This window comes from Ovis aries, chromosome 13 (genome assembly GCF_016772045.2).
Source record: "Ovis aries strain OAR_USU_Benz2616 breed Rambouillet chromosome 13, ARS-UI_Ramb_v3.0, whole genome shotgun sequence".
Classification (NCBI taxonomy): domain Eukaryota; kingdom Metazoa; phylum Chordata; class Mammalia; order Artiodactyla; family Bovidae; genus Ovis; species Ovis aries.
Window position 1 is genome coordinate 17,448,198 of NC_056066.1, and position 24,229 is coordinate 17,472,426.

General features: G+C 44.2%; 1 protein-coding gene across 1 annotated transcript in view; it reads right to left on the minus strand.

Moving 5' to 3' along the window:
• Positions 1-24,229, minus strand: part of CCNY (cyclin Y) — a 109,457-nt gene that overhangs the window by 23,766 nt on the left and 61,462 nt on the right. The window contains exons 2-4 of the mRNA XM_015099546.4: positions 13,627-13,701; positions 9,992-10,026; positions 3,390-3,490 (exon numbers count right to left, since the gene is read on the minus strand). Of these exons, the coding sequence (XP_014955032.2) occupies positions 3,390-3,490; positions 9,992-10,026; positions 13,627-13,701 (211 nt within the window). The remainder of the gene's footprint in view (positions 1-3,389; positions 3,491-9,991; positions 10,027-13,626; positions 13,702-24,229) is intronic.

Consider the following 24,229-nt stretch of genomic DNA (forward strand, 5'->3'; position numbering starts at 1 on the left):
TATATATGTTTCTATCGCCATTTTCTTAATTGTTTGGGGTTGATTTTGAAGATCTTGTTCCTTCTCTTGCATTTCTAGACTATATAAGTCCCTTTAACATTTGTTGTAAAGCTGGTTTCATGGTACTGAATTCTCTTAACTTTTGCTTGTCTAAAAAGCTTTTTATTTCTCCATCAGTTCTGAATGAGATCCTCACCAGGTACAGTAATCTTGGTAGATTTTTCCCTTTCAGTATTTTAAATATATCCTGCCATTCCCTTCTGGCCTGCAGAGTTTCTGCTGAAAGATCAGCTGTTAAATGTATGGTGTTTCCCTTGTATGTTACTTGTTGCTTTTCCCTTGCTGCTTTTAATATTCTTTCTTTGTGTTGTCTTTTTTAGTTTGATTAGTATGTGTCTTAGCATGTTTCTCCTTGGGTTTATCCTGTATGGGACTCTCTGTGCCTCTTGGACTTGATTTGATGATTTCCTTTTCCATGTTGGGGAAATTTCAACTATAATCTCTTCAAAATTTTTCTCACAGCCTTTCTTTTTCTCTTCTTCTTCTGGGACCCCTATAATTCAAATGTTTGTGCATTTGATACTGTCCCAGAGGTCTCTGAAACTATCCTCAGTTCTTTTCATTCTTTTTACTTTATTCTGCTCTCCTGAAGTTATTTCCACCATTTTATCTTCCAGCTCACTGATCTGTTCTGCTTCAGATTCCTTCCAGAGTATTTTTAATTTCAGTAATTGTGTTGTTTGTCTATGTTTATTCTTTAATTCTTCGAGGTCTTTGTTAATTGATTCTTGCATTTTGCCCATTTTGATTTCAAGGTTTTTGATCATCTTTACTATCATTATTCTGAATTCTTTTTCAGGTAGTTTGCCTATTTCCTCTTCATTTATTTGGACTTCTGTGTTTCTAATTTGGTCCTTCATTTGTGTAGTATTTCTCTGCCTTTTCATTATTTTTTTTTTAAACTTAATGTGTTTGAGGTCTCATTTTCCCTGGCTTCAAGGTTGAATTCTTTCTTCCTTTTGGTTTCTGCCCTCCTAAGGCTGGTCCAGTGGTTTGTGTAAGCTTGGTATAGGGTGAGATTTGTGGTGAGTTTTTTGTTTGTTTTTCCTCTGATGGGCAAGGCTGAGTGAGGTGATAATCCCGTCTGCTGATCACTGAGTTTGTATTTTTGTTTTGTTTGTTGTTTAGATGGGGCATCCTGCAAAGGGTGCTACTGGTGGTTGCATGATGCTGGATCTTGTATTCAAGTGGTTTCCTTTGTGTGAGTTCTCACTATTTGGTACTCCCTAGGGTTAGTTCTCTGGTAGTCAAGGGTCTTAGAGTCAGTGCTCCCACTCTAGAGGCTCAGGGCTTGACCTCTTCATGTCCCTCTTCATCAGAGTCCTTGAGTAGTTTCATTGCTTGTTTCAACAAGAAGAAAACCCACCAACAGGGAACTATGGGTATCTCAGTAAGAGGGTGTTAAGAGTGTACAGCACAGGGAACTCTACCTGGTGCTCTCTGGTGACCACTGTAGGCACATAATCAACATCACAACATCACAGTAATGAGACAAACTGATACCATATACCAGTCGTCAGTGTCTACAACGAGGAGAGACCAAGTTGATGTGATGTTTTCTAGAAGAGTCCAGCATCTGTGGTAGTTCTTAAGACAGGTTTTTATTTTTTTTGCAGATACAAGTCATGACCTGATGAGACTGAGGGTGTCAGGTTGGACGTTCCACCCTTTGCATGCGAGACTCTGCTCTTCCTCTTGGTTTATTAACCACAGGTGACACCAAGAGAACTGGAAGGCAGAGGTCCACAGACGTCTAGGGTCCTCAGCCTTGGCTACCCATGAAACCCTCCTGGAGGGGCTGACAATCCAGATACTAGATGTGTGGGGCCAGACACACCTCGTGGAGCCCTTAAGCCCCTGTGGGGGCCTTGCAAGTGCAGTATGGCTAAAACCGCTGATGCACAAACCACACACATGACTTTGGAGCTGGCACCTCCCAGACTCAATACCTAAGTATCCAACTGTCACCCAGATTTCCTGCTGGGCCCCTGAGTGTCTGTGTCACAACCAGGGGCAGTGTGAAGTCATCCCCAGGGGAAGTGCTGAGCAACAGAGTCGGAGGCCCAGGAAACCCACTGGCCCCGGAAGGCAGGTCTCAGACCCCAGGAAGGCTGGGCTCCAGGGCTGGAGTGGGTGCTAGCTATCAGGTCTCCAGGCTCCCACTCCCCAGCACCTCTCGTTCCTGGCATGAAGCTCCCAGGGCAAAGTGGCTTGACCAAGGGCAGAACAGTGGAGCGAGGGCACACATGGTCCCCTAGCTGTGAGTGTCCATCATGGGGTGATGCCCATTGGTCACCACCACACCCTCTATCACCAATGGAACAAAGGAAGAAACTACATTCCCATTTAGGTCTTAGAGACATGCAACTCAGCCAACTCTCCAGGTGGGCCCACCTCTCACCTTTCCCCTGGAGGGGACACGGTCCATAGAAGACTATCCCAGTCTCTACTGCCTAGCAGGCCTAACTCACTGTCACATATGGGCATGTGCAGGAAAGGGTTTCTAGACCTGAAGGCCTGGCCCAATGGAACAGAAAGCATCTTATTTAGAGAGCAAACACTCACTGCACACAATGGCACAGAGAACTGTTAAACATGGATTCTCCTTAAATGAGTACAGAGGCAAAATATCCCAGGTTTTTCATAGTTAAGCCTAGATCAGATCCCCAGCAAGTGGGTCTCTGTAACCTCAGTCAAGGCTTCCTACTACAATGCTGGGGGGCACACTTCAGGGAAAACCAGTGTTCCAACTCTCCCACTTCCCATTTTAAAATAAGGGAGCTGAAGCCCAAAGGGAAAGATTTTAATCCAAAGACTCCCCTTCCTCCCTTAAACCCCACTCTACAGCAGAAGCCCAAAGCAAAGGGTCTTCATTCCCATCCTCCCCGCTGGGGAGGGAGCCAAGGTCAGAAGCCTGCTGTCCTTGCTCCAGATAAGCACACTTCCACGGTGCCAGGCCTGCTCTCTACTGCAGCCCCAAGTCAAAGTGGGACCCATCACATTCTGACAGTAAAATTCAAGCAGAGTTAGGCTGGGATGGAGTTCATACAAACTGGGAAGGCAGAAAGCATGCACAAAAACAAAACTATGCTTAACTCACAATTTCAAGTCATTGAAAATTTTGGTCTTTTTTGTAAATGGTAATATACATAAATATTTTGAACACCTCCAAATTTTAACTCCCAAAATCACATTTTTAAAAGACTCCCTGAGTGTCAATGTCTTCCCTCTGCCCAATCCTACCACTTACAGACCCCACAACCGAACAGTTAGCCAGCAGGTTAAGGAACAGAAAAGACATTCAGTGAAGGAAAAATGCGTATACCCACCATTTAATTGTATACTTGAGGTTTGGTTGACTGACTGTGCTATCATCTAGGAAAATAGTCGAGCAGGAGCTGTATTTCCTCGCTATTTGTCCTGGAGGATGCTACAAAAACAATGGCAACAAGACAAGAACAATTAAAAAGGGGCTCAAAATTCTTCCAAGGAACATCATCCCCTTCACCTTGAGACCAGCCTATAGAGGAAAAGTGTCTTACCAAGAAATGTTAATACTATCATCAAGTACAGCACAAAACTCACTTTCTTCCTACAGTGGAATTCCATGTTCTTCCTTATAAAAAAAGTCACCACCACCACTCCCGGTCTGAAACCTCCATCAGCTCAGCACACTCCCAAAATCGAGCATCAAAGGGTGTGCTGCAGAGTCCATAAAAATCACTGAGAAACAAGAAGCATGTACTCATCTCACCAGCAAAAGCCCATGCTTCAGGAGGCAACCTTGTGTGAGGCGCCAGAATTAAGACAGGAGTCCACAGCACCCATTTTTTTTCCTACCCCTGAGGTACAGTCAATTTGGGGACCATGGAAGATGCAGCCACTGTTAATTTAGAATCTCCTACTCTTCAATTTCACGAGGTGAAGATGTAAAGAAAAAGAGTACTCCTTTAAGGGCAAAATACATTTTAAAGGTGAGAGTTATCTGATGCTTTTGAAAATATGACCCGTGGATGAGCTTCAGGTGGGGTGCCTGTGGCAGCTGTGCATCTGGTTCTTTCAGGCTGTGTAAATTTTGAGCTCTTTGGAAAACGTTAGAACTGAGAACTATACTTCTAAAACATACTGCTACAGAAAAAGAATTTAAATTACACGCAGATGACATCTAACTGAATAGTAGGCAGATCAGGCGATTGTGGGCAATTTGACTAGTATATATCAATCTGGATCATTCTTGCTCAAAGCATGCTTAAAAAAAAAAAAAAAATCAAATCATCCAAACCAGTTTCGACTGGCCTGGTGCTATGCTGACAATCAAAAGTGTCATTTTCAGCAACCAAAACAATCAGTTCCTTAAGGATAATAACACTGCCCTGACTCAGCTGCCCACCCCCAGGGAAGCCCTTAGTACCCATGGTTTATGAACATGAAGGGAGCCTTAAAGCTCATCAGAGACCAAACGCCCTGTTTAACATTTACTTCTTATTTAATAAGGTTTCCCATGTAATAAGGGCTTCCCTTGTGGCTCAGCTGGTAAAGAATCTGCCTGCAATGTGGGAGACTTGGGTTTGATCCCTGGATTGGGAAGATCCCCTGGAGAAGGGAACGGCTATCTACTCCAGTATTCTGGCCTGGAGAATTCCATGGACTGTATAGTCCATGGGGTTGCAGAGAGTCGGACACGACTAAGCGACTTTCACTTTCACATGTGATAAAATTATGGAAATATGCAACAGCCTGAGAAACAGAAGTCAGTGTTATAAACAATCTCCCCTTTTGCTAATCATCACTCCCTGGGGCATACGGTTCCTAAAACTCCCGCCAGAGGGCACTGCACCATTGAATCACTATGACCCTCTGGAGCGCTGCTTTTACGAAGGGCATGTAGGTCAGGAGGAAATAATCAGAGTCAGGGAATTCAAAAGATAAGGCTTGATCTTGGCCAGTGTGTTTAGGCACACATTGTTCTGCGCCTGTGTAAGATAACACGCACAGTTGTGTCCAACTCTTTGCGATTCCATGGGCTGTATGTAGCCCTCCAGGCTCCTCTGTCCATGGAATTCTCCAGGCAAGAGTACTAGAGTAGGTTGCCATTCCCTTCTCCAGGGGATCTTTCCTTCCCAGGGATTGAACCTGGGTCTCCCGCATTGCAGGCAGAATCTTTACCAACTGAGCTACTAGGGAAGCCTTGTGTAAGATAAGGGCACCAAAAAAGCCTGTCAAGTTCAAGTTTCTTGACTGCAATTTTAACATGGCATTTTTCACGTCTATCAAATTAATCACAACAGTTTCATTAAGACAAGCCGGAGACATTAAAAACCATTTTGATCTCTTTTGTAGGTCAGGTAGCAATCACACTTAAGTCACAGACAAAAACTTGCAATCTAATAATAGATATTAACATGTGCGCCAAGTTTTTTAAAAAAATTCTTAAGAAATTTTCCCCACCAATGGAATCAGAAACCTTAACAGATATACTTAACACAAAAATTCAGTAATTAGTTGATATATTAAAGAATCTTTAGAGATACAAGAGAATTATTATTTAGGAATAATCACAACAGTGAAGCAAACGACAGCAATGACGGGCTTCTATTTGTGAGGTTTCCACTGTTTCCTCTGACACAAATTTCCTCAAGATGAAAATATGATAGGAACAGCCAAGAGTAAATGGTTTCCCTAAGAAAACATGAGCGCTAGAGTTAAAGAGAGAGTGATACACCAGGTCACAGAGTGGGCACTTCCTCATCCTCCTTTCAGGAGTAGAAGTACCCTTTGGGGTCACAGGGTTAACTGGAAACTAGCACCCCCAGGGGCCAGTCCTGCCTGGGGATCCCCATCTGTTAGTCTGAGCCCTCTATCACAAAGGGCTGGTGTGCCAACGGGGGATGCCAACTCAGCTTTCTGACTCTTTGTAACCCCATGGACTGTAGCCCACCAGGCTCCTCTGTCCATGGGATTCTCCAGGCAATAATACTGGAGTGGGTTGCCATTCCCTTCTCCAAGGGGTCTTCCTGACCCAGGGATGGAACTCGGGTCTCCTACAGTGCAGGCAGATTTGTTATCATCTGAGCCATCAGGGAAGCCCCCTTCAAACTATCTAGTAAGTCCTTGGCATTGTTATAATAGGGTTAAGTTTGAAACCCTATTTGGGCATTAAGTCATTTGCTAGAAGGGCTACAAGGTTCACAGAATGTATACTTCTCTTGATCTGACATCCACCCCCCACCAAAAATTAAAAAAAAGAGCTGAGAGAACAAAGATCCCTCCACAGAAAGTCTTCTGAGCCCAGGGCAGCTCCCCTGCCTGGTTCCTGGTTTGAACTCTTTTGTGTGGAAGAGGCAGGCAGGAACAGTGCTCAATAAATTTGTGTTCTATTAGGAGCAAAGCTCCCAAAGAGGCAAAAGCAAAGTTTAGAATTTTAAAAGTTTCAGTTCCTGGATCACATTCACTTCATTCCTTAATTTCTATGGCTTAATACTTATGAAAAAACTAAATCCATACTCAAAATACCAGAAAGACTTTGATCAGTTTTGCTACTGAACTTGGAAAAGTAAACAAAATTTACTCACAAATCTAATGAGCAATAACAACATCAACATACTCAGATGGTGCTAAAATCACTTGCAAATCACCTTCTGTTCAGTCCACTAGGTAAACAGGCGGACCAGGAGTCATTTTACGAGATCAGACAACTATGACTTCAAGACTTTTTCAAGGTCCCCCTTTTATCAGCTGGTAGATTTAGGGCTTGAACAAAATTCTTTTGGCTCCAAGTCCAGCTACAAATGTGGCTCTTGTTAAACTGATAAGGCTCTATATTCCTTCGCAAAGTTTTTACAGCTACCACCTGTCTCAATATTAAGACAAATAACTGTGATTATTTTGCTGAGGGTGAAGGAGGCTGGCCATTCAACTCCTGACTCACTCTGTTTTAATTTTTTCTTTAACTTAGAATGATCAATTCCCTTCAGGTATGCTGTCATCAAGGGGAGGAAATGTCACGGAAAAATTAGGCTAAAGCAAAAGATGTGCATTTTCCCTAGGTTCAGGAGAGAGATTCCAGATTCTCAGCCACTGACAATGCCACCCACAATTTATATTCAGAGACTACCGCATTTTAATTAAAAGATTCATTAAAACAGCTAGCCAAAACTTCAGCAAATTTTAAGCTATGAACTTTAAATAAAGCCCTTTATACAATCTTTGCTAAAATACCTAAGTGTCTCTATTTTATTAAATTTTCATGTAACTGTTGATCAGATAATTACATCTAAAACATAGTGCTATTAGAATATTAATCTTTATAATTTGCCCTGGTTTAACTTACTGTTAAAACTCGCCCAAAGGGTTTATCCTCAAATAGCTTCAAGATTTAAAACCTATAATTCTTTTGGAAGAAGCTCCTTTTACTTTGTAAGTCTCTCTCGGCAATTCTCAACCAGCAAGCGGTGCCCTCTTTACAAGGAAGGGGTTCCTTCTTTTGGCCCCTTCCTTGGAGGGTGTATCCAAAGTCAGCTTCCATCACTTGCTAGACTATGTTACTATCCTGGAGCCAGAAAAAACCTTGTTTCTCTCCACCTGGTGGAAGCTGTTTCCCTGTTGTGACCATCACCCCTCACCTTTCCTCACATGGCTTACCTACGTCCACTGCTTTTTCTTAAATAGCAGCCTCTTTATAGATTGTCTTAGCAGCATGTACTAATAAGTAGGTTCTTCAGAAACTTGAAGGGTAAATTAAGAAACAACATCCCTCACAATAAAGCAAATAAAAAACACAAGGGATTTTATAAACAAGGGCAAAGAACAATGGTCATTCCAGAGTTCAACAACAAAAGAAACTACAAATGTTAGTTGGGGCCCCGATTCAGAAAACAGCGCTCTCTGTCTTCAGATAAAAAGCTAAACAACTTGTGTCCGGGTGGCGCTTGGTATGACTGTCTGAGGACTGAATGGCCCGGGTCAGCCCCCTGGGCCCCAGGCTGGTTCCACTGCTCAGATGGCTGACTCTTTGTGCCTCACTTTCCCCATATGGAAGACTGGAGTGACACACAGTACCTCCTGGGCAAAGTTATCCAGTACATTAAACTAAAGAACAGAGTCTGACACAAACACGGTATAAAACGTTCGTTAGACTGTACTGATGATTATTACCACTTATCGTCTCTTTATTGTCCTAACTTATGACACTCGAGTGTCTCAAAACTTGAAAAGCACAGCTGGTTTATTAGCCTAATTGAACCTGCAGGTACTTCCATTCCAGTTCTACTTCAGTTGGTTGATGGCACATTCCAGTGGCTTCTCCCAGCATGGGCAGAGCTGAGATGCTACTGTGCAATGTGGTCTGGAGGGCACGCTGTTACCCGGGCATCTATTACATAAGGCAGCACAGAGATTTCTTCTATAGGCATGAGCACATCTGAGCACATTCTGACAACTGTGCTTCCGCTCTTTGTCTCGGGGGGCGAGAGGGCTGGCAGGGGTGAGAGGACACACTGAGTCAGGGGGGCACAGCGTGGGGGGCAGGTGCCAGGATGGTGCGCCGCAGAGCATGAAGTCGTGGGGCACGGGGGAGACACGTGGGGCGTGCGGCTGGCACAAGGGCAGGCCTCCCCTCCGGCCACTGGTATGGGCTGCAGTGACCGGCAGCGGTGGTCTACAGGCTCCTGGGCAGACGTGCTGACTGGGGGGGCAGTGCTCTAGTGCCCCCGGCACGTGAAGAGGCGGGAGTGAGACCTACAGAATGGGGTCAAACCTCTCAGCTCTCTAGGTCCAGGCAGATACAGCTTTCAAAAAACCCAAAAAGGGCACAGCACTTTTCTGCATATTTTCCTTAAGACACAGCTCGTAATTTCACAGATGCTTCACACTGCTGCGGCAAAACTGGAGAGGGCCAGGAAAAGGCCGCGAATTGCTGTAAGACTCTGATAAAAACTACAGGGCGTCTCTCCAACCCTAAGACCACGGCCTACGAAGGACTCACCAACCTCCTATGGGCTGAGCCCTTCGGGTGCAAGGGTCTGGCTATGAATTTCCTTTCAACTGCATTTTGCCCAGATTTTCAAAGAGCAGAAGAGGCAACACTATGGCTTTAAGTCTGTTTAGCACAAAGCTCCAGTGCCTAGTACTTCACGATCCACAAACACTTAAATGCAGACAGTTTAGAAATCCTGAGAAAAACCCCTGAGAAATCAAATACATCATTCTCGTTTTCAATATGAGAATTGATGGCATACACTTATTTGGTAACACACCTACTTCATCAACAGGCCTAAGTTTAGAGGATTAGGATGTGTGGCCATAGTTTTCCTGGTGGCCGGGCACCACAGTCCTGGGGGGGTGGTGGCGCAGCTTGAGATCACCCCTGGGCAGGGTGGAGGGAGGCTGGCTGCACCCACTGATCAAAGGAGAAAGATCAAGTATCTTTATGCCTGGCCAGCAGGGCAGGGAGACGCTGCTCAGAATGGGCAAAAGACTACAGCTGGGTGTTTTTTTAATTCGTTTTAAAATTCAAGTGTTGTCTAAGTTCATCCTTTCTTAGAGCATCGAAGGAAAACGCAGACTCTACCACACCTATAAACAAGGGGGAAGAAAACATGTGTTTGCTTATTCAAATGGGACATAGTTAGGAGACAGTCACTTGGGGGAAGGGAGGCAGGAAAGGACCTGTGGGATCTGATGTCGCCCTGTCCACGCACACCAATCGAGGAGCAGCAGCAGCCCGGGGCTTCAGGTCACACAGTGGCCCTGGTGATAAATGCCAAGCCGTGCCCGTCCAGCCACAGGCCAAACAGAGCACGAGTGCCCTGCAGCCTTCTTCACACTCTTCCACGTGCAGACAAGATTCGCGGACCACTTCCCCACCGCACACACAGTGTGGATGGTCTCTGGACAGTTATTACGAAGAACACAGGGGAACAGCTCCACTTACATGGTTAATGAAGAGACTCTTGCGCTTTTCTCTCACTGTGAAAACAAAAGATGCAACAGAAATGTTACACACCTGCGTGCTAACCCCTGGCAGGTTGCTGAGGACGGGCCTCTGTGTCAAGGTCCCATCCTTCCACCAACCAACATATCCAGCTGCTCAGTTACGACTTAAGAAATGCGACCTGCACACATGCAGATGTGACTTCTGCTAAGACAGCAGAACATGAAACCACATACACCATAGCACCCAACAAAATCACTGCACCATAGTTAACTGAGTGGTAACGGCTTCCTAACTAAAGAAAACAGTAATAGTAAAGCTCATAAAATTCTGCATGTATCCACTAATTAAGATTGTCAACAAAAAGCAGGACTGTTTATTTCTAACCAAAACAGACCCATACAGGTCCATACTATTAGGATGAAATAAGAGACAACATAGTGACTAGACAACAAATGATAACAATACTATCCATAACTGGATTAAAATACAGGACACTGGACGTCCGAAGCATCACTGGAGACCAGTTACTCTCCGCGCCAGTGCTGGGGGCCTCCCAGAGCACCCTGCCTCCCTGCAGGGAGGCCGAGCAAACTCACAACAAAAGTACCCCTTCTCAGAGGCTGTTCTCATGCTGGTGTCTGTGTGGCAGGGTCAGCACCCCACCTTCGTTTCCCAGACCTCAGTGTTTCTCAAAATTGGGGCCCTCAACCTCAAAGATGTAGAGGGGGGAGATAGGGAACCCAGAGGAGCTTTTTAACAACCTAGTATCACTGAGTTTTGCATTTTCTTTCCTGAAAACTCCCTTTTGAGAGTATACAGAGTGAGAGTTCAGTCAGGAAGATCCCCTGGAGAAGGGATAGGCTACCCACTCCAGTATTCTGGGGCTTCCCTGGTGGCTCAGACGGTAAAGAATCCACCTGCAATGCATGAGACCCACTTCGATCCCTGGGTTGGGAACATTCCCTGGAGAAGGAAATAGCAACCCACTCCAGTATTCTTGTCTGGGACATCCCATGGACAGCGGAGCCTGGTGGGCTATAGTCCATGGGGTCTCAAAGTGTCAGACACGACTGAATGACTGTGCACAGCACAAAGTAATAGTTGGACCATAAAGAAGGCTGAGCGCCAAAGAAGTGATGCTTTCAAATTGCTGGAGAAGACTTCTGAGAGTAGCTTGGACTGCAAGGAGATCAAACTAGTCCATCCTAGGGGAAATCAACTCTGAATATTCATTGGAAGAACTGATGCTGAAGCTGGAGTGCCAACACTTTGGCCACCTGATGTGAAGAGCTTACTCACTGGACAAGACCCTGATGCTGGCAAAGACTGAATGCAGGAGGAGAAGGACGACGGAGGATGAGATGGTTGGATGGCATCACCAACTCAATGGTCATGAGTTTGAGCAAACTTGGGGAGATAGTGAAGGACAGTGAAGCCTAGCGTGCTGTAGTCCATGGGGGTTGCAGAGTCGGATGGGACTTAGTGACTAAACAACAACATAGAAATCAATCAACACAGTTAACAAGCAGCTCACTGGAGAGGACAGAGATATATTTAAACCAAAAGGAACACCAGCTGAAAGGAAAAGGGCAGGTGAGGCTCTCTGACTGAGTGTGGATGTGAGGTCCTTGTCTGTGAGGTGCTGCGCCTGGCATGCAGAAGAGACCGCAGCTGCTCCAGAGGGCACGCAGATGCTGCAGACCCCTTGTCCACTTTCTCCAGGCTCCTGAGTGTGTCAGCTCAGCCCAGGTGCCACCAAATGACAAGAGCACTGGACGCGAGTGACAGTCATTCACAGGCTTTAGGGTGTACTTTCCAGAAACTCCTTACTTTTAAGGAGCTCCCATGACCAGGTGAGAAACTCTTACAATTAAGTGGACTCTAACTCCTTACTGTCAACAGAACTGAAGGAGAATAAGGCTGAACTGCAGCGATTAGGAGGGATTCTGGATGATAAATCCCTTGGAGTTTCTGACACATAAACCAAGTAGCATAGAACCTATGGATTATTCAGTGTTTCACTGCAAACACATCCCCTGAACGGGGCTGGCGGGAGAAGAGCCTAGTGGGCAAGCGGAGGAGGAGGAGGTACAGGAGTGTTCGCTCTGCAGGCTGGGAGACAGGACACCACAGAGATGGGTGTCGGTTCCTCTTCCTTGTTTTCAACCTGTTGAGACTCAAGTAGATACTTTACACTCAAAGGGAAAACCCAGCATTTGAGGAATGAAGCAAAAACAGAAGGATGAGAGTTGCCAACTCTCCCCAGTGATCGGTGGAGGAGGGGAGGGTGAGAGGGAAGGGGTAGATGTGTGCCCCTGACTCACACCCGGGGATCCTGTGAGGTCAAAGGACCCTGCCATCCGTCTCCCTGTGACAACCAAGCCATGTGTCATCCACTTAAGAGTCTCTAGTGCCATTCCATGTGAATATAGGTAAAAAGTTTCTGACTGACGTTGGTCTGTGCCCTGAATTCACAGGAAGTGAGAACCAAATCTGAAAGTGGGCCAGATTCGTGTGACTTGTTTTCATAGTACTATATTAAGTGCAAAGACTTGCTTTTGACTCTCATTTTTCATTGTCCAAAACCTTCACCCCACCACCACTTTCCTGCCTGGCAATAACCTCCCTTCTCCATGGGCTCCCACTTCACCAGATGAAGAAAAAAATGTCCTGCTTAGTTTCCACCCAAAACATTCAAAACTTAAATCACAAGGATTTGATGCCTACAGTGATTTCTTTTTATACACTTAAAAAAAAAAAAAAGGCACCAAATTCTCTCAGATCTCATCACTGGCCTGCTTAAATCAAGATCACCAATATTATATCAGCATTATGCTACATCAAAGTTGTCACCTAGCCATAAGTGAGGAGTTATCAGTTCTTAAAATGAACTCTCTTAAATATGTTTGATTACTTTTCTAGTCAACTTAGGATCTTCTCAAAATGAGACCTTAGCAATTTGACAAGAGTCACGGCTAGAAGCCCCAGGACCTGTGTCACTGCAACATGATTTAACAGATTCCTCCACTGCTCTTTTCTGCAGGAACAGGCTATGTTCACTGTATTATGTGTTTTATCTCTCCTTTGCAGCCAAGAGCCGGGGAACAGCGACATAAGTCAAGGGCTAAAAAGAGGGGGAAATCCCCCAGAAGAAATTCCACGCCACAGAATAAACAGCTTAACACAAGTATGACAGAAGGAAAACATCTAACCCTAGTGTACAGGTTCAATCTGGCTCTCAAATGACACAACTGAGATAATGGTGTTTGTATTTAGAGTTGTATTATGATTTTTTTTTCACATACTAATACTTCTGATCTTTAGAGAATTTATGCAAATAATAAATTTTTAAATGAAAGTTTCTGATTCTCAGGGTAGAAACTGCCTTGAACTATCCCAACTGATTGGCAAAATGAGGACAGTTGCTTCAAATAGTAAATTCTAAAAATATGACTTACTATAAAGAAACCCCAAAGGGTAACCACCCAAACATTCTTAGTGGTCACTAAGGATGACCACTTAGGATTCTATCTTTATCCTGAGAATCACAGTGACTGGAAAATCAAGACAGGCTAGTTACCAGCATAAGTCTTTAAAAAAAAAAAAAAGAAAGAAAGAAAGAAAGAACCTACCGTCTGTTTGAGATTTACTGAGGAATATCGTGCTGGCCCGAGGATGGTCTGAGGGATTGAATTCCATGTTCAAATCTTTAAAGAAAGAAAAAGAAGATATATGAAAACCCATCTGATAACTAAAGGGCATCAAGATTTTCAATTTTTTAAACCTCAGATCACTAAGACATTCAAGGATTCTGGAAGAAACCAACAATTACTGTGTTAATAGATTCTTCCAGGTTCAACTTCGAACACTTAACTATTTAGAAACTTGAGAAACTCATACATAAAACTCAGACACCTGGCTGGAGATCTATTAACTGAAAACTCCATTTTCTTTTTAAAAGTCTGTTCTGCACCCAGTATAACTACAAAATAGCAGGACAGCGTCCTAACACATAATTAAGGAGAGGTACGTGCTAAAACGGACTCATCTAAGTCCACAGTTAAGCAAGTGGTATTTCCTTCTTAAATGTGATTAAAATAGGATATCTCAGCCAAATTGGTATCTACACACTCTGCTTAATTAAGATGGTTATTTTCTGTAAAGGCAAAATTAATCCTTGAGAGCAAAAGCTCACATTGCCCATCTGTGGGCATAATCAGGGCCACAGATGTGTTTTGTCTAATTCATTCATCTTCTTTCTTTTTTAATAAATTTGAACCCATGTATAATTTCCATATTTCAAACACATATCACAAAGGGAAAAAAATTTATTTCCAGCTTCTCTTGAGAAATCAGATCATTTAGCAACACCAGGCCCCACCCCAATGGTAGCAATTGGCAGGACCGAAGACCCCAGTGCCCAGTCCTCACCCTCTGCCCCACCACCCACTCCTTGGGGCCATTCCTCAGTTCCTCCCCTACTGGCATCTGCCTTTGTAATCCTGCCTTAGAACAGTCTCCAAGGGCTACAGACTTGTCCAGTATAAACAATCAGAACCCCATCACAGGGGAGTTTTTTCAATTAAAAAAAAGTTCCATATGGAAAGAATGGTTAAGCAAAACAAAAGAATAAAGTTACAGAAGGGAAGAGAGAAGATCAAAATTAATGGAAAGTCAGAATGGTCTTCAAATCAGCTTCCAACATCACAGTGAAAATGTCTGAGTTCCATTACTTCAATAAATTTGCAAAGAAATCTAATCAACACCAACAAAAAACAGAAGGTATCTTATCCTTAGCTTTAACAGCTAATCCAGTCAAAGATAAAAGGAAAGAAAAAACAAGGGTGGTCACATGTTGTTGTCCAGGGCCCTGGGCTCAGGGCAGCCTCAGCTCTGGAGGGTGTTGGCGTGTCTGTGCTTGTGAGTTTTCTCTGGAGACTGCCTTGAGGGAGAGAATGACTGTGTCTCAGCCTGAGGTGCCACCTGCATTAAGGTGTGGCAGCTCATGACCTGGTGGAAGGTGGGCGTTTGTGACTTGCTGGTGGAAAGAATCAGATCAGGAGAGCCGTCATGGTGCCTGTGGCTCACGTTGGCGGGGGCCCTGACTCCTTGTGTGTTTTTGTGTTCTATCGCTTCATTAAAAAATATATATATTTATAGTTTCCTTTGTTGTGCAGAAGCTTTTAATTTTAATTAGGTCCAGTTTATTTTTGCTTTTATTTATTTCCAGTATTCTGGGAGGTGGGTCATAGAGGATCCTGCTGTGATTTAGAGAGTGTTTTGCCTATGTTCTCCTCTAGTTTTATAGTTTCTGGTCTTAGATCTTTAATCCATTTTGAGTTTATTTTTGTGTACAGTGTTAGAAAGTGTTCTAGTTTCATTCTTTTACAAGTGGTTGACCAGTTTTCCCGGCATCACTTGTTAAAGAGATTGTCTTTAATCCATTGTATATTCTCCTTTGTCAAAGATAAGGTGTCCATAGGTGTGTGGATTTATCTCTGGGCTTTCTATTTTGTTCCATTGATCTATATTTCTGTCTTTGTGCCAGTACCATAGTGTCTTGATGACTGTGGCTTTGTAGTAGAGCCTGAAATCAGGCAGGTTGATTCCTCCTGTTCCATTCTTCTTTCTCTATATTGCTTTGGCTATTCGAGGTTTTTTGTTTTTCCATACAAATTGTGAAATTATTTGTTCTAGCTCTGTGAAAAATACCGTTGGTAGCTTGACAGGGATTGCATTGAATCTATAGATTGCTTTGGGTAGTAAACTCATTTTCACTATATTGATTCTTCTGATCCATGAACACGGTATATTTCTCCATCTATTAGTGTTCTCTTTGATTTCTTTCACCAGTGTTTTATAATTTTCTATATATAGGTCTTTAGTTTCTTTAGGTAGATATATTCCTAAGTATTTTATTCTTTTCATTGCAATGGTGAATGGAATTGTTTCCTTAATTTCTTTTTCTATTTTCTCATTATTAGTGTATAGGAATGCAAGGGATTTCTGTGTGTTGATTTTATATCCTGCAACTTTACTATATTCATTGATTAGCTCTAGTAATTTTCTGGCGGAGTCTTTAGGGTTTTCTATGTAGAGGATCATGTCATCTGCAAACAGTGAGAGTTTTACTTCTTTTCCAATTTGGATTCCTTTCTTTTTCTGCTCTGATTGCTGTTGCCAAAACTTCCAAAACTATATTGAATAGCAGTGTTGAGAGTGGGCACCCTGTTCTTGTCCCTGACTTTAGGGGAAATGCTTTTAATTTTTCACCATTGAGGATAATGTTTGCTGCAGGTTTGTCATATATAGCTTTTATTATGTTGAGGTATGTTCCTTCTATTCCTGCTTTCTGGAGAGTTGTCATCATAAGTGGATGTTGAATTTGTCAAAGGCTTTCTCTGTATCTATTGAAATCATCATATGGCTTTTATTTTTCAATTTGTTAATGTGGTGTATTACATTGATTGATTTGCAGATATTGAAGAATCCTTGCATCCCTGGGATAAAGCCCACTTCACACCAGTCAGAATGGCTGCGATCCAAAAGTCTACAAGCAGTAAATGCTGGAGAGGGTGTGGAGAAAAGGGAACCCTCTTACACTGTTGGTGGGAATGCAAACTAGTACAGCCACTATGGAGAACAGTGTGGAGATTCCTTAAAAAACTGGAAACAGAACTGCCTTATGACCCAGCAATCCCACTGCCGGGCATACACATCGAGGAAACCAGAACTGAAAGAGACATGTTTACCCCAATGTTCATCCCAGCACTGTTTATAATAGCCAGGACATGGAAGCAACCTAGATGTCCAACAGCAGATGAATGGTTAAGAAAGCTGTGGTACATATACACAATGGAGTATTACTCAGCCATTAAAAAGAATACATTTGAATCAGTTCTAATGAGGTGGATGAAACTAGAGCCTATTTATTATACAGAGTGAAGTAAGCCAGAAAGAAAAAACACCAATAAGGTATACTAACGCATATATATGGAATTTACAAAGATGGTAACGATAATTCGGTATGCGAGAGAGCAAAAGAGACACAGATGTATAGAACAGTCTTTTGGACTCTGTGGGAGAGGGAGAGGGTGGGATGATTTGGGAGAATGGCACTGAAACATGTATAATATCATATAAGAAACGAATCGCCAGTCCAGGTTCGATGCAGGATACAGGATGCTTGGGGCTGGTGCACTGGGATGACCCAGAGGGATGGTATGGGGAGGGAGGTGGGAGGGGGGTTCAGGATGGGGAACACATGTACACCCGTGGCGGATTCATGCTGATGTATGGCAAAACCAATACAATATTGCAAAGTTAAAAAAAATAATAATAAATGATAAATGGTTAAAAAAAAAATATATATATATATATATAGTATTTATTGGGTTGCCTGAGATCTCAGCTGTGGCAGGTGGGATCTAGTTTCCTGACCAGTGATCCAACCTGGGGTCCCCTGCCTTGGGAGCACAGAGTCTTGGCCCCTGGATCACCAGGGAAGTTGCTCTTTGCTCATTTTAACTTGAGGATCATATCCTCTGAGGAGATAAGTATCTACCTGCCAATCAGGAGAGAACACAGGGGAAATGGCTTCAGAATCCATTCAGAGTGGCAGGTTAAAGCCTAGGGCTTGCTCTAAGCCAGTGGTCCCCAACCTTTTTGGCACCAGGGACCAGCTTTGTGGAAGACAGCTTTTCTACAGATTTAGGTGGGGAGGATGGTTTTGGGGTGATTCAAGTACATTACTTTTATTGTGCACTTTATTATTCTTTGTTGTTCAGCCACTAAGTCATGTCTGACTCTTTGTGACCCTATGGACTGCAGCATGCCAGGCTTCCCTGTCCTTCACCATCTCCCAAAGTGTGCCCAAATTCAAGTCCATTGCATTGGTGATGCCATCCAGCCTTCTCATCCTCTGATGCCCTTTCCTCCTCCTACCCTCAATCTTTCCCAGCATCAGCGACTTTTCCAATGAGTTGGCTGTTCACATTAGGTGACCAAAACACGAGAGCTTCAGCTACAGCATCAGTCCTTCCAATGAGTATTCAGGGTTGATTTCCCTTAAGATTGACTGGTTTGATCTCCTTGCTGTCCAAGGGACTCTCAGGAGTCTTCTCCAGCACCACAGTTGGCAGGCATCAACTACTTTGGCACTCTGCCTTGTACCCTGGAGGCAACACCTGATGGCTGTCACAGAGACCCCTTTGAGGTGACTGTGCCTCAGAGAGAAAAGGCAGTTTTAGGAGATGTCGAGTCCCTGGAGTTGACTTCAACCCACTGCTTCTTTATGATGGTGATACTTATTAAGCTTTCCAGGTGGCTCAGCAATAAAGAATCCAATGCAGGAGACGCAGATTAAATCCCTAGACTGGGAAGATCCCATGGAGAAGGAAAGGGCTGCCCACTCCAGTATTCTTGCCTGGGAAATCCCATGGACAGAGGAGACTGGTTGGCTACAGTCCACAGGATCACAAAGAGTCAGACATGACTGAGCACCTCATACTAATAGAACATTATGAGTCTATCGCCAGACTTTCAGGTGAAAACAGAAATACTTGGTCACAATGCTTTCAGTCCACATTTTGGCTGAGTACAAGGCATGACAGGATCCCTTTATTCAAAACTGAAAAGAAACTGACAGAATTTAATACAGCAATGCTGTGAGCCTTCCATGTCTGTGGGAACTGCACCTGTGTGTTCAATCAACCTTTGGTCAAAAATAGTGCATTTGCCACACATGGGCATCTATTTAAATAACATTCATACTGCATATTTACAACTCTGTATATAAAATTCACATAGCATTAGGGATTATAAATAACCTAGGGATGACTTAAGGTGTATAGGGAGATGTGGTAGGTTATATGCAAATCCATGCCATTTTATATGAGGGACTTGGGCATCCACGGATTTTGGAACCAATCCCCAGTGGTTACTGAGGAATGACTATATTCTCCCATGCCACGTAACTTAGTTTTTTTTTCTGTCCTTTCCACAGATGTCACAGGCCTGTTCGTCTCAGCTTTTAAACTAGCACCGATGCTATAAGGATCCCTGTGATGGTGCCTAAGAGAAGTGGGAGTCATAATCCATGACTGACGGTCTGGAAAACCAGAAAAAGAAAAACAGGACGGTGCAGCAAGGCCTGAACAGTGCTGGGTCTAATTAGGATAGATGAGGAGACATAAAAGACGAGCTGCAAAAACCAGAAGCTTTCACCTCCCACCCACTTTCTCTGCACTGCCTGGCCTCAGGTTGGTCATGTTCCAGTGACTCATCCAAGAGACAAGCTGTTCATTTTGGCCTTGACAGCATCAGTGAGTAGAGGCCAAAGAACTCAAGGACCCTGTGAGCACTTGGTAGTGTTTTAAGACCAACTGTGGTCAGCTAACCACCCCAACCTAACCTCAGATGACTCCATCAGGTCTGTTTCCTATCTTTAGACAAATGTATTTGACATGGTCATAATCTTAAACTTCTAATTTCAATTTTAGGTAGTCACATTGCTAAGTGTGACTAGGATCTGCAAAGCAATGATGAAAAATCAGCAAATAAAGCCTGTTAATTTTAAATCAGTTTGGTTTACTTTTATTTTTAGTCACTGTTGACCCACTGCCTGAAGATCAGTGACTATCTCCATTCATTAGTGCTCCATTCATCAGAACCTGACCCCATTGGTTTGCTCCACTGGTTGCCGCTGGGCCAGCCCCAATCCCTGCATCCCGCATCAGCACCCCTATTTATAAACTCTGCTGCTGTTGCTGTGGCAGCAAACTGCTGCTACCACAATTTCGACTGATTCCAAAGCCATCTTTTGTACCCCTGCTAACTTCATGTTTATTCTTGACAATTATTCTAACGCGCTCACATTTGGTCATTTTCTGTTCTCACTCTCCTAGGGGCACACCTGTGCATGGTGGGCCTCCAGCCTAGGTCTGTGCACACATCTGACTCCCACTCATGTGCTCTGTCTCTCCATCCACCTCTTTCCAAACTGCCTATCTCTCAGTCTCCTACTCACTCTTGTTCTCTTCCTGTATCTGTCTCCTCTTTCCCTCCCGCAAACTCTCTCCAGTCTCTCCATTGTCCCTTTCAAATATTCTTTGTTAAGATGAATCAAAGGAGAGAAAAGATCCTAATGTTTAAGGCTAAAGAGAGACTGTTCTGCCAATACAGCAACTAGATAACCTATAAGCTCTCACACTACAAGCACCTAGAAATCTGAGATAAAATACAAGACATCCATGAAAAAGCCTAGAGAGCGAGGCAAGGGAAATGGCTTGAGCCTCTAACCGAAGAGTGAAGTGGAATCTTCTGGCAGAGCAAAAGCTGTCTGGCTGTGTGCCCTGGGTCTCAGGTTTCAACCAAGGTGACCACATGTCTTGGTTCACACCGATTATTCTGGCACAATAACCAATTCTATCCTCTTTACTTATAATGTCCTGATTAGGAAGTTAGCTCATTTTAATGTCCTGCAGGATAGAATATAAGCCAGTATAGGGGATACAAGTTAGAACAGATGCTTGTACATGTGTCTGAAACCCTCAAAGAGATACAATTGCAACAAAAACTGAATTAGAAAACAAAGTTATCTATAAACCCAAATGAAAAAGGAGCTGGGCCTCAGAAGGGGAAACATCTCCCAAGTCCCCCTCCCCTGCCCACAGTGAATGGTACCCACTGGTCTGTCTGAATCTCCAGCATGGTTCTGGAGTTCCACTCTACTCAGCACATGTAGTCCAGGGAACCCTGTGACAAGACTTTTACACCAAATTGGTCACATGCCAGTGAGACCCCTGTGTGCCTGGCAGAAGTAACTGCAAACCACTCTGGAGAAGTCTGCCTCTCTGAGCCCCTGCAAAGCCAGGCTTCCCATCCCAAACGACATGACTCAGAGGTAATGATCCATCAAAAGTGAGTATCAAGAGACACAACAAATGATTCGACTAGAACCTGGATTACAGAGCTGGTGAGAGACGGCAAAATAAGCAGCACAGGCTGAGGTACTTAAAGTCCAGGAGAGAAAAAGATAAAAACGTACAACTGAAAATGACAAGACTCCTCGGCCATGTGAGCAAATCACTTAAAGATGATGGTGACACTCTGACAGGCTACTGGACCCTGTGATGATCACAGACAGTGCTGCTTAAAGCCAATGGGATTCGGGGGCCCCGTGGAAAGGTTAGGTGGGGCCCTCAGCCCCACAGATCAGCACTGCGGACAGAGACCACATGTACAAAGTCCAAATGCTCAACAATAATCAACAAACAAGGTGAATAATGGAAATACATAAGAGAATGATCAAGTGAAGCAGCTCTTCTCAGCTTTTCTTTTCTTTTTTCTTTAAAGAAAAACTGGCAAGAACCAACCATTAACTCACATGTAGATTAATTCAAAGAGAAAGAATCTCCTAGCAACCAGCCTCTCCTGAGGCCTGAATCAAGCTATCACCAAACAGGAAAAACGCCACTTGGAACATTGATATTTTAATATCAGGCAAATAACTAGATTCAGTATGGGCAATATTGGTAAAATTGGCTACTGCAGACAACTAGAAAGTGTCTGAAATGACACCCTGAAAGTCAGCAGAGATACTTGAGTCCCAATTATTACTTTATTCAACGGTCAATTAATATTTGCTCAGAATCAACTTGATGCAGGCGCTGCATGCAAGGAATACAGAGTGAAAATCCCGTGGCCCCAGGAATGCTGAGGCCTGGGGGCAGGGAAGCAGAGGGCAGGGCGGTGCCACGGAACCCAGCAGAGAGCTGAGGCCGCCGTGAATCGAGCCACACTGCGTGCTGAGTGAGAGGAGAGGGATGTGGGGGTGCTGGGGATAAAACATGAGCGCACCAAGAACACTCAGTCCACAAAAAGACTCACATCTGATTTTAGAGGCAGGTGGGACTGAATAACATCCGGACAAATGAAGTCAGGGATACTGAGATCTCCCAAGTAACAGATCCGACAGTATTTCCACTTTCAAACACAAAACCACCAAAAACTCACAGGTGCCGTAAAGAATACAGCACAAGCAAGAGGTGGCAAGAGATTCTCTGATCAATTCTCACCAAGTAATCCAAAGCATTCCCCACTCACCATCGCACATGTAAATGAGGGTCACATTTGCAGCAGCAGCAGAAAGCGCTAAAAGCAGAGATCATGGTTATATAAATCAGGAATTATCTGAAAGCACTTTAAAGAGAGGAAATAAACCAAATAAAAAACAAAAATAAGATACAAAAGGATATGGAAGACAGGTAAACAGAAGATATAACTTGGGGCAAATGCAGTGTAACCTATGTGTGAGGAGACCTGTTGGGTGAGTGACACCAGAATGCGGGCACCGAGGTGCAACGCCCCAGAACCATCTGAGGGGAAGAAAGACCTGGCTCCTTCTTGACGCCAACAACACGGGAATAAATGACAGGAAAGGAACCAGTCTGCCTCTCTTACAGCAATTCTATTCCACAGACTCTGAAGACTGTTCTCTCAGTTTCAATATGTCAGCCGAGAGCATGTCCACAATCCCAAGAGGTCACACTCACTCTGCAAATGAGATCATCACCCTTCAGTATAGACCTGATCTATATCTTACAATCTAAGATATAGACCTGATCTATATCTTACAATCTAAGAAGGAAGTTAAATCCAGAATTTACCTCCTACTTCAATCTGTAACTTCAACCTGCCAATTCTGGGGAAATATATAGAAGGGAATACTGTGGCCTCTGAGCATCCTACTTGACTCAGACACAAGGGAATGGGATGCATAACCAATAAAATCTGAGAGGCAACTGCCAGGGCCGAGCCGCTCTGTATTTAATCGGGTCTGTCGAGCTTCAGAGGGAAAGAAAACAGGCAGCCAGACAGACAAGACATGCATTCAGAAGAGCCACACCGGAAGATTCAAGTGAATAAATGCGCCTCCGACCCTGCCATCACACACCTGCTGCTCGGTTCACTAGCACCGAACTGAAACAATCACATTTCGTTTTTAAAGCTGAGTCAGCACCACGTCCAGCAGGAGAGAAGCGCGGTGCGGACTCTCTTGTCCCGTCTGAGGGCTCAGCACTGGGTGCGCCAGGCTCCAGTCCCAGCGGCACTGAGGCGCAGCAAGTCCGCCGCGCACAACCATCCGGCCAACGATGCAACTTGACTCTCAGCACGTGAGTGCAAGCACACACACCAGCACATGTGACAGCCCTCAGTCCTCCACAAAACCCGAGGCGCTGAGACAGGGGGACAGGCAGCCAAGAGCCCAGCCTGCCACTAAAACAGCCATCGCGATAGCAGAAGAAAACAGGCACGTTTGACTGGGGCAGGTCACTCAGGGTCCCTGGTTTGTTAACCTAGTAAACAAGTGTTCGATCAGTACGCCAGAACCAGGGGCTCAGCTCCCGTCCTGTTCCTCTCCTCTCTAGACCCGGTGAGAGATCAGGCACCAAGCCTGCTCGGTGTCCCCAGGCTTGAGTGCGGCAGCCAGGGTGCTGGGCATCTTCTCTGCACTGGCAGCACGGTGGCGACCCCAGGGGGAGCAGAATAGGAGCAGGTCCTCTGGTAGGTTTCTTGTGACGGAGAAGAGGAGGGGAGAATGCCACATTTATTACATTTTTCCTACCACAATCTGCCAGGTTTGGTGAAAATGGATTTTTAAGGCAACATTTTTCTCAGCATTCCAAGAAATCCATGATCAACCACATACCCTGGACTATGTTCAAAACAGGAAATGTCCCTTGTTTGCATGATACAATGAACTGCCCTTTGAGAAGAGGAAGACACTAGCAGTGATTAGCTTTGATTTTCTTCCATAATTAGAATGTCCTAGAGCGTTCACTGAAAGGTCATCCTGCCATGGTCACCGCACTGAAGGGAAGGGGACAGTTCCAGCGACATCAGGCCCTCAGAGACCCTTGGGTACTACGGTCACTGCATCATGCTTCTTGGGAGTCAGACTGGTGAGAGGTCTGAGTCACTGACAGCCTCCTCCTCAAAGCACCCAGCAGCCACCTCTGATCCAAGCGGGGATCATACTGCTTCACGGGAGTTTGTGAACAGAAAACACAGATTTGGACAGGTCACAGTGAAAAAACTGATAAGGGCCACAAGTATATCAGTGAAACACCAATATTATTATTACTACAAAGCATGCACAACTGAAAAAAGCCTTAAATATACCAGAGTTTCTTTTACCTGATTAAACTCTTTTAAAAAGTCTAGTCACTGAAG